The sequence below is a fragment of the Opisthorchis viverrini genome (assembly GCF_000715545.1).
Source record: "Opisthorchis viverrini unplaced genomic scaffold opera_v5_248, whole genome shotgun sequence".
Lineage (NCBI taxonomy): Eukaryota > Metazoa > Platyhelminthes > Trematoda > Opisthorchiida > Opisthorchiidae > Opisthorchis > Opisthorchis viverrini.
Genome location: NW_008751903.1, coordinates 84,518 through 95,957, shown reverse-complemented (window position 1 = coordinate 95,957; position 11,440 = coordinate 84,518). Strand labels below are relative to the sequence as shown.

The 11,440-nt window shown below is 47.5% G+C and overlaps 1 protein-coding gene across 1 annotated transcript in view; it reads left to right on the top strand.

Moving 5' to 3' along the window:
* Window positions 1-2,349: 2,349 nt before the first annotated feature.
* Window positions 2,350-11,440, top strand: part of T265_08942 (hypothetical protein) — a gene marked incomplete at both ends in the record, with an annotated part of 34,354 nt that continues 25,263 nt past the window's right edge. The window contains 4 exons of the mRNA XM_009174885.1: window positions 2,350-2,437; window positions 5,992-7,835; window positions 8,574-8,834; window positions 9,843-10,319. Coding sequence (XP_009173149.1) covers window positions 2,350-2,437; window positions 5,992-7,835; window positions 8,574-8,834; window positions 9,843-10,319 — 2,670 coding nt within the window. The remainder of the gene's footprint in view (window positions 2,438-5,991; window positions 7,836-8,573; window positions 8,835-9,842; window positions 10,320-11,440) is intronic.

Genomic DNA, 11,440 nt, shown 5'->3' with positions numbered 1-11,440 from the left:
AACCACTTGGGCCATCTCGCCCATAGTCATGACAGACTGGCTTCGCGCTTGGGGTCGATCGAGTAGGCGCGATCCCCGAGTTTCCGTCAACCTTATATCCTACTTAAACCCAGATTGGATGCAGTTCGCGAAGTACTGTCGTCTGCACACTTATTTTGTCTTGTTCATCATCGCTGATAGCATACGATTTATTTTTTGTACGTAGGCTGAGACACTATCAGAGAGCCTAGACATGAGGACGATTTGGGTCCTCAACTAAAGCCTTCGGCTCAAAACCTTAACTGCAGGGTAGCGCTGTTTGGCGTTGGACCGTCAGAGCAGCCTACGTTTTCAAGAATCAAGTCACCAGTCAAACAAGAGGAAGACAGACTACAACACGGAGCAACTTGTGCACTGCCCAGTGGGAACTGCGATGCAGTCTGACAGGAAGCTGTTCACCAAAACAATAGAACACAAGGTATCAGGAACACTAGGCAGCACATATCTTAAAATTACGATTACTGATTGCTGGTGGATTGCTGGGTTTATGTTTGTTCTTGGCACGATATCACTATACATGCGGCTGATGAAAACTTTTTGAGTATTGGTTTCACCCCTTCGGATCTCGTAGTTCTTCACTCCCCCCGGTCTTATTTCGTGATTGGACACCAAGTTGGAAGTCAAACAATGATTTTCGAACTACGGTTGTACTCTACGGTGCAGTTGTTTGAAATCTGCAGTGAAGCAGAGATTGGATTGAGTTTCATCTATTTCCGGTATTAATCAATTCTGATCTTGATGTACTGGATTCCCGAGTTCTTGTTACGATTGCGCGCTTAGGTCATGGGCTTATTCTCTTGGAGGATCCACGCACCGAAGGTACTAAAGAGTAAAATCAAAAGGTTCCAGTCGAGGAACCAGTCGAACGCACCGAAGGTACTAAAGAGTAAAATCACAAAGGTTCCAGTCTAGAAGCCTGCGAATGCCGGAGAACGTTATACCGAATTTTTGTAAACTGGGCGCCAATTACGTTTGGCAGTAGTGTTGTCCGACATGAACGTATGATAGCAAAGTGTATTGTTCGAAAATGGATTTGTCCTACGACGATTACCCCTTTTCGTTCAGTTGTAACATCCTTCCAGTGCCTAACTGCCATGCTACCCGAAGTAAGCACGAGGGCTGGGATACTGCCAGATTTCTCAAGCTTAGGCAGGGGAAGTCGAGAGGCAGAGGACGGGTTCGAACCACGGAGCATCCAGTCGGTAAATTCGCACTCTAACCACTTGAGCCATCTCGCCCCTTGCTTTGGATTTGGCAGCGGATCAAGTCCATATTCAGTGTTGGAAAAGAACTGCTCCGTATAGAATCTGGTATGCTTGGATCCTAGATCACCCGTAACTTGAGGAAAATGATGAAGAGGTTAAAACAAGTTTTGCAGACACGCTTCCGCTCCCGAGGACAACGTCGTTCAAATGGTGACAGCATGTTGGATATAAATGCAGCTTTATGCAGTCACGCAGAAATGTATTGCAAACCTTCGAATCCAGAACGTTAGTATTGATAAAACCCTGAATATATTGAATCAGTGCAGTTTCTTCTTCCGGTATTCGTGTTTCGATCTTACCACTGATTTTCCGACAGGTAGCTCAGGTCTCGGGATAACTGGGTGGTTCAGGTGCCAACTTACTGACCGGAAGGTCTATAGTTCGAACCCAACCTCGGCATCTCGACTGCTCCTGTCTAGGCTTGGGTAAACCGGCAGTATGTGAGCCCTCGTACTTCGTTCGGGTTGTATGGCAGATAGACACCGGAAGGAGTGTCAGATGAACAATTATTACGTATTAGTTTATTATATTCTTCAATGGCTCTCAAACCCCGCCCTTCCGCCTGTCATATGAGATGGGCTCCCTATCCGTATCTTTCAACACTTGATCAGCACAATCGCTTATCAGCTCTTTTCAATCGTGATTTCGTTCTGCAAGCGAATCCTGTACAGCTGTTTCATCCTTACTGGTAATTATCAGCATCGTGCATCTCAAGATATTCCAATAGGGAGTTCCGTGTCCGCGCCATTTTGGCTACCAACAGTTTGAACGCTTAACCGTCCAAACTACTAACCGTTAGAAACTTTGTGGGATGTGTGCTGTCGACGATCCCCAATAAGGCTGAAACAGCTGCACAGTTCTTCCCGGTTATTCAGCATGGACTGGCGAAGTCTCAATCAGAAATTCCCGGAATTCCTCACACTACTGAAATCAGCCCTTTGTTTTATGTAGTATCTCTGTTTCTGTCCTGTCGCTACAATCAGAGCAGCTGCTTCTGTGAAATGACCTCTACGATTTTCCTCTCTCAAGCTGTCAGTCGTGCAACATGTCTTTGTACGCCAAACCTGTTCCCCTTTCTAACACAGTTGATCCGTCAACTCTGTCGCTTTTTAATTGGATGGGTGTCTGTGCTGGTAAGTATGATCACTTTTGAAGTCCCTCCGGAACTTCTAATCGGATCGCTTCATATAGACGGTCCAGGGCCCTCAGACAACTGTAAGCTAACGTATTTGTTGCCGTGGGTGTGTAATCAAATGAATTGAACCCGTTTATTCATTTCCGTTTCCTGTCGATGGTTTGTCATCGTTGTATACTTAGGATTCCGGGCCAGTGAAAGTCACCATAAGCTTTCGAGAAATACGCTCACTTGCAAATCAATTTGGTTCTCACAGCAGCACATTCAGTTGTAGAATATCAGAGATTCAGTTGAGTCTCTCGTGAAAACCAAATTGATTTGCAAGTGAGTGTATTTCTCGAAAACAGTCCAATTTGGGTTCAAGTAGAACATAAGGTTGTTGACGGAAACTCGGGGACTGCGTCTACCTGATGAGCCCCAAGAAGGGCGAAACCGGTCGTGAGCTGTCGAAGAGTTTTCAGCAACCTTGTGAGTAGTTTCCTTTATGGAAATACACCATAAGCTTATTTGTAGGTGGTTGCTACTCACATCAATAACTCTTGCTTGACCCAAACAACAGTGCATAGCTTCCGTTTTGCCGATTTGCGACGGACGATCTTATCTCCACTACTCCAGCGTACGTTTGACGCGCCTGTTTGACGGCTATCCACTACTCCAGCGTACGTTTGACGCGCCTCAAATGTTACGACTAAGCTGCAGACAGACTTAACACTTGAACGCTAACTGTCTGGGTTATCTCGATGGGCGGGTCAGTCAATCATTGTAGCCGGGATAGTAATTGAGTCTTCGTTCCAGGAGTTGGACAACCAGTCATAGCGCTCAGGCATGAAAAAGTTCGTCTACTCAGATGCGACAATTCAAGTGCATCGTTTAGGCGTCTGTGGAGCAGTAGTAGCGTAATGGCGTGTGCTACTGCTGAGGCATGTGAGTAGTAGTCCGCATTTGATAGAAGCTGAATTTTATTGCGGAACTTGTGGGACCGCTTTGCGGTGTTCGTTTGTAATTGCGCAACAGTCAATGAATATCCGTAAAAGTTCAAGAAGACGCGTGGGAATGTCCAATTTTTCAAAACTATGTGCATGTGAGAAGTTTACTTTCCTGCTTAGTTGGTGTTTGCTAATAAACGACTGCGTAGCGGAGGGTTTTCTCCTTTCAGTAGTATCAGTAGCAGCCAGAACAGGAAAAGGGCTACCGTAATTTTTTTTTACTCCAACATGGTTGTTAGCTTTCGCTTTCACTGCCGCTCCAAGTTGTGGGCACCTTGGTCTTCCTCATTTCCCCACGGTTTTAGTTTGACTTACAAAATTCTTCGTTTTTTGCCCCTTTTGGCTCCATTTTATCTGGCTATTCTTTTCTTGACTACTCATTCCTACTTGATGGAGATGTTGAGTTCGCATCCACATCGCTTGTCAGAACCACCCTGCTCCTGTCTTTCGGGAACACTTGAACGCGATCATGTCCTTCTCTTCAGAATTGATAATTCATGCGCGTCATGCCTACAATGGTGAGGTAATAACACGCCCACCTCGTTTGTCAGATAGTCGGCGGTCACATTCCTTTACGGTTGATCATGCACTCTGAGCAGTGTGAAGTGCAGCCAGAGCGAAAGGAGGACTGTTCCATGGTGGGTGATGTGAACGCGTCTTGTTTCGTCCGTGGTTGTGTTGTAGACAAGCTTCATTGTTGCTAGTGATTTTCCCTACGCACGATATTTCTGATGATAGTTTTTAACTCGAGGTAGCTTAAGTGGTTAAGGCGCGGTTAAGGAAGGTCCGAACACGTCTCTTCAGAATTGATAATTCATGCGCGTCATGCCTACAATGGTGAGGTAATAACACGCCCACCTCGTTTGTCAGATAGTCGGCAGTCACATTCCTTTACGGTTGATCATGCACTCTGAGCAGTGTGAAGTGCAGCCAGAGCGAAAGGAGGACTGTTCCATGGTGGGTGATGTGAACGCGTCTTGTTTCGTCCGTGGTTGTGTTGTAGACAAGCTTCGTTGTTGCTACTGATTTTCCCTACGCACGATATTTCTGGTGATAGTTTTTAACTCGATGTAGCTTAAGTGGTCAAGGCGTGGTTAAGGAAGGTCCGAACACAACATCTGCCTCTTAACAGCTCCTGTCTAGGCTTGGGCATGCTGACAGAATCTGAGCCGTTGCGCTTCCTTCGGGTGGTGTGGCAGCTAGGCACCGAAAGGGCGTTGCAGTTGAACGATTACCTGTTTTATTTCATTTCTCTTGTGGTTCTTGAGATGCAATCGCTTCCACAGCTCACCGCATCTCCCTCATCTTATGCGTATTACATTAGCAGGTAAATTCTGTCCAAAGGAGCACCACCCCTCCAAGAACGGCATGCTTTCTCTATGGGCACTACGGTAGATGCCCATCACTACTACTCACCCGTTGTAGTATGTTTTGAAGGTTACTGTTCGCCAATCGCTGCCTTTTGACCAACTTCATCATACCGCACTCATATGGCCACACGTAATCCCCGCTTGGGTCACGTTGTAGATGCCTTCAATGAGAATGTTAGCTAACGACACAAGCACACAAATCGATTATGAATACGAAAATAGATGCATCTTTATCAGTCCTCACTCTGTCATCTCTTTACCACCTCTCATCAACTCCCTCAGACACACTACCGTGAATAAGAATAATCGCCTTGCAGCTCTAACACCCTTTCTGTGTGCAGCTGCCATGTCACGTGAACAAAGCACGAGGACTGAGATAGTGCCAGGTTGCTCAAGCCTAGACAGGAGCAATCGAGATTCCGGAGTTGGGTTCGGACCACGAACCTTTCGGTCACTAAGTTGGTGCCCCAACGATGGAGCTTTTATAAATGCACGAGTTGGATTATTGCACTTGGATGATTTGAGCTTGTTCAATACACTGCATGTATAAGGTTGATTGATTTGTATTTGAAGAGGAAATCGGCTTGAATGTCACCCTCACGAATGGTCGATAGTTCGCAGTTGCATCCGAGGGGGTATAGCTGTCCTGGGAACGGGATATCTGAATACTGGAAAATCTATTGTGCTTGATATTGCTCCGTCCTGTCGTCAGTAGTCCAAAATGAGTTATACAATCACTGCATTTTTCCTTTATTCGCCATTTGTAACAAGTGGTTAGAGCGCAAATTTACTGACCGGAATGTCCGTGGTTCGAACCCGATCTCTGCCTCTCGACTTCTGCTGTCTTGGGCATCCTGGCAGTATCCCAGCCCTCGTGCAACTTTCGTGTGGCACGGCAGTTAGGCACCGGAAGGGTGCTACAGCTGAACGATTTTCAGCAACTATCTTTATCAAACTGCTCCTCTGTTTGCATCCTTTTAAATCGATATTTTTTACGCTACCGCACATTTGCCATTCGTTTGTTTCCCGTTTTAGCCCTATTCACACGGGATCAACTTAATTTTATTACCACCATAACCGTCGCGTCTGTGCTCGTTCCTCTTGTCCTTTCATCTGAGGGTGCACCCTGATGGTCACTGATGGCGCCTTCTCCAACTTCCAGTGGTTCAACACCAACCTGTCGCCTGTCTGTTCAGATTGGTCTCCAGATTTGGGTTCAGTGGCCTCTGAGGCTGCCTCGCATCGTCAAAAGCTCGAACGATTGCGTCGTGCATTTTTGAATCCCAGGGTTGCTGAAAACAAGGAAGAAGCGCCAACCTCCGTGTTATTTCCTTTCCACCAGTCACAGTTGGTTCACCCGTCTAATTTGGAATTGAGAGAAGGTTCACCAACATCATTCCCAAGTCATTCGTTGCAATCTACACCAGACGCTGTTTCTGAACCATATCCGTATCCCAATTTGAATGATATCCTGCTGAGTGATGAACCACAATACCACACTTCAAGATCTGTTTCCGAACCACTTACCATCGATCAGTCATCGCCAAGCGACGAATCTGGAAGTCCACGTGTGTTTGCGCTTCGCCCGAATTCTGTAGGACATGTGGACGGGGTGGATGAAGCTTTGTCACCGGTTTATCAACGACGTACGTCGTTCTCTCCGTGTGAAGGGTCTTCGGTGTTTGCTGTTCCTGACGAATTCGCCTATCCTTGCACGCATATCTCCAGTGGACCTCATGTGACCTACGCTGCCTCGATTTTACCGGACAATCACCTCCTATCCACGGACGAACTTGTTGAGTATGCAAATAATGGCAACTGGCCGCGTTGCGTCGAGTTGTGTGTGCAGGACACGTTGGTTACAGACCCACCACCCACCATGCCATCTCAACTAGCCAATTCTCAGACCAATCAAATGCAAGCGAACAACGCACATATCGTATCTGCAGCTAATTGGTCCAATCAACGTAGTCCTGTGACCACCACCTCAGTTGACGAGAATCGATCCTCTTCGACAGTGGTGTCAAATTCCAGCCTGCTACGTGACGCACAATCTGCAGTTGTGAGCCACGAGCAGGACGTTCGTTTTGTTACTTCTGCTCGCGATTTGCAAATGCACGAGCAAGAACAGTTTGTACGCACGACCAACTCCCCACGAACATCTGCGGGAATTTCACGACACTGGGTTAACTCGGCTGAATGTGGGATTCCTGCGGTGTCGGAATTCACTCGAAGTTCCCGTAGACCATCTGCTGAACAGATATCTAATGGACATTCTCAAGTATACCGCAACATTAAGCATACGATTCCACCTGAACGAAATATGGGCAGTCGCACTGAGCAAACGGGATCCCCGCAGCGGGGTATGGGTGTGAATCTGTCAAAGATGGACCAAACACTGCGCGACTTCAACTCCCACCTTTCACAGATTGACTCCACTCTCGGTCGACTGAAGGGCTTTGGAAGTCTCAGTAAATATTTGGATGAACTTTGTACTTCGAAGACCCCCGAACTAAGCCGTACCATTCCAGCTGAAAAACCAAGTCCTAGTTCGGATTCAGCCAGTTCCAGTGAAGACGTGGCGAGGTCGTTTGCTTGTTACCCGCCACCGGAGTCAGGCGCGATCAACTCATCATCCACTCTCGGGGCCAGTTTGACCACACTGTCTTCCTCCGTCTGGTCATCGTTAAGCCCATGTGGTCCGGCAAATTACGCCTCTTCATTGACGTCTTCGACCGTCGGCGGAGACAACCATTGTGAACACTCACCACCTAATCGTGCGGTACAAGGAGTTTCTACACGTCCCCTGGTAGATTCTCGACCGCGGACCGGAGGTCGTGAACTTCCGTTAACTTCCAGACTGCGGGATCAGGGTCGTGGCCGACTACTGCTTCCCGAAGGACACAGTTCTGCCACAGAAACAAGGAATTTCAAAATTCCTGTCGTCCGCAGTGAGTCAAGTTCTGGTGAAACAGAAGCTGACTCAGATACGTACTCCTCACAGTCACATTCAAGTGGTGCACTGAAATCCACTGCTCAAGTGAGTTTACTTTCAATGACTGATTTCCTATAGTAGTTTATTGGATCTCCCACTTTTGGAGCGGTGATCAGTGTCTGAGCGTAGCCCCCCGCTCAAGGGTCATCGCCCTTCTGGTCCTGACGACCTTGTTCAGGAGCAGCGGTGGATTTCTCATCTAGTGTGTGTCTAGCCTAGTTACGTCTGTTTGGAATAAAGAGACCGTCCCGAACAATTGGGGTGAGTCGACAGTACTGCCTGTCTGCAATCAGGTACTCGCAGTGAATCCAGCAACCACATGGACGTCAGTTTGACCTCCAGTTCTAACACGGTTTCTTACATCGTGCCTCTGAACCTTGACTCACGGGTAGTAAGTGGGATTTCAACCGGGTATTATATGGAACATATTTTTCCAGTGCTATTTGTACGGACCAAACACAATCTAGAACGTAAGGTTGACGGAAACCCGGGGACTGCGCCTACCTGATGAGCCCCAAAACGGGCGAAACCGGTCGTGGACTGTCGACGGATTTTCAGCCACCTTACGAGTAGCACATTAAATCTAGCTGTTTCTTGAATTCAAGGCTGCGTTCGATTTTGTCATTCACTCAGTGCATCTAACTACGCTTCCTCACCACGGGATGCCCCGGAATCTAGAAGCATAATCTGGTCCTTGTATTCACACCTGCTTGATCTTTGTAAAAGCTTCTGTACAAGAAGTGGTGTCCGGGAAGCATACCCGCTCTCTCCATTTTTCTTCAGCTTGGTCTTCAATGTCATACTGATGCGAACACTGGAAGGGCTCTAAACCCTCGGTGTTCTGGGGAGAACTTTGTCGGTCTAGAGTGCCCAGAGGACATCTTCATCTCTGAAGACGAAGGTGAAACACAAACTCAGTTGAATAGTCTGACTACCGTCGTATCAACGCTCGGCCTGCGCCTCTCACCTTTGAAGTTCAAAGTCATGCTTCAGAACGTACAGTTTGTAAACATTTCTCTCGTAAACCGTGGAGAATCGCTAGAGGTTGGTAGTTTTGTTAGCTCTGACGGAAGTGTGCCTAATGAAGTCTGTACGAATCTGGAAGGCGCCAACCACGTTTGAAACCTTGCTTCACTTGTGGCATCCATCATTGGATGTCCTGGACTGGATGTGCCAGGCTTTATTTAAGAATTTTTTGTGTGGTAGCGAGACACGGCCTTAGAAGACGGGTGGTCCGGGGCCTCTTCGGCTTTTCGATCACTGATGTTTCAGAATCTCTTCTGGTGTCGGATGACTTGAACGGACTTTTGACGCTGTCGCACTCCTTCGGTTCCTAGCTTTCATGCCACCCGAGAAAATCATGAGGGCTGAGATACCGCCATGTTTCCCAAGCCTAGACAGGTAAGTCGAGATGCAGAAGTTGAATTCGAACCATGGACCTTCCGGTCGGTGAATTCGCAATCTAACCAATGAGCCATCTGATTATGTCTTAGCTACTTCAATCAAGTTGCTTCTCACCGCAAGCACAGGATTCATTCACAAGGCCATAGATAAATCTCCCCAAGCTGTGTGCACATTTCTCTGTATATCGTTTTAACATTGGAGTGCTAGCCCCGGAGCATCCGTTCGCATATTCTGAACGTTGTACCTTTTGTCATTAATAATTTATTAGTCAGCCATTTCACTTAGTTCCAGACCTCGAACAAACTTGTGAAATAACCTGGATCGCTCTTTTTTCGGGTTCCAAATGGCTTGCGAGTTAGGGACTGTCATCCGGATTGATTGATCCATCTAGCTAGGCCGTAGCAATCTTACAATACGTTTATTCCCGTGTCTCCTTCGAGCCTGATGGCTTCTGTGCACTGAGTCGTTGTGTGTATGTGTGTGTGTGTAGACGTCTCAAGGTTGAAGACCGCATGGCTTTTGCGTGGTTGGTTAGCTGCTTTTACACGTATATCACGTGAACGTTTCATGGGGAATTTTCCACTCTGTAGAAGGCTTCCTCCATCTAACCAATGCGCCATCTCTCGTCTGAATGCCTTTCACAATTAGGTCTCGTCAACCATTCGGGTAAATCGAATTTCCGGTCAGGGCTCCAAAGCAACTTCGTACCGCACAACCGAGCGCCCTTCAGAAAGCCCCACTCGAAGGAAGCTTCATTTGTCTTCACCTGAACTTCGTGTTTCGCCCCCAGTCAGAAACAAACGACACCAGCTGGCGCCCTCACCCGCTCCGGAGCTGGATTCGATTCAAAGTGTTCCATCACTCACAAGTGCAACTCACCGTTCCCGTCACCGACCGGTTGCCATCGCTCCCAGTTCGAGTTCTTCAAGTTCAGGGTTTTCTGGCGAGCATTCAACTAAAGCAGAGTGGGATCAGACTATCAATGGTCTGACCAATCATCTGTCGTGTCTGCTACATGCGGGACAAGAAACGGAAGCCCGTAGGTTGATTGGTCAATTGCTAGAAACAGCTGAATCACGCTCTAGATTGGAAGCGTTAATCGCTTCACTGTGTGGAGGAAACGGGGTGAGTTTGTCTTTTTCTCATGAGGTTCGACAACGCGACGTGTCATTTGGACTTTGCTAACATGTATCCCCCATAAAGTGGCTTCTCATCCCCGGTCCTTATGATGTCGCTTTTCTGCATCTCCCATCTATCCGATCTCTTCTTGTCTCCTTTCCTTCTCAGTGGCTTTGTATACTTTTTCATCTGGTCCCGATAAATCGTCGGCGGTCGTTCGTTCGTTTGCTGCTTCGTGGCTCATGGTTTTGTGGCGGTTTTCTTGTTTGGTTACTGGTATTGTCGAACGCGTGGTTGCGTACGCTAAACTCTACGTGTCTGTCGACGTTTTCGAATGAATTGATATTTACTGGCGCTTCTGGGGACTGTATCCTGGCCCAAAATGGTAATAGGTTCATTTTTCTTGACGGAACACACTACTTATAACTTTGGTGGAAACTTTTTGACAGCACACTACCTGTTTCGCCCTACTTGACGCTCTTCAAGGACNCGAGTGAGTTCCCGACTTGAAGAGGACCTCTTACTCTAATGGTCACATCGCAAGCACGTATCAGTCAGTTCTTCGTTCGATCCTCTCACTGGACGTTGGACAGTGTTCTGCGTTTTGAATAAAAGTGTGTTGTACTTCACATTCTGATCTAGCTGACCCACTTGTAACCTTTGAACTAGTGCTGCTCGCATTATCTGAATAGACAAAATAATAATGATGATGATCGTTCAGTTGCTACGCCCTTTCGGTGTCTAGCTGTCATGTTGCCCGAAGCAAGCCCGTGGGCTGGGAGACTGTCGGGTTGTTCAAGCCTAGACAGGATTTGAACAAAGCTAATGTGTAACCAGCTGTCAGGCAGCACGTGACGTCTTCCGTCTTGAACTAGCTATCTTGTTCTTTATCTGGAATATCATAAGTTAAGTATCGTACCAGCTGGGGCGAGATGGCCCAAAAGGTTAGAGCGCGAGTTTACTGACCGGAAGATCCGTGGTTCGGACCCGACCTCTGCCACTCGGCTTCCCTTATCCGGGCTTGGGCAACCTGGCAGTATCTCAGCCCTCATGCTTCCTCTGGGTGGCATGGCAGCTGGGCACCGACAGGATGCTACAGCTGAACGATCGTACCAGCTGATAGTCAT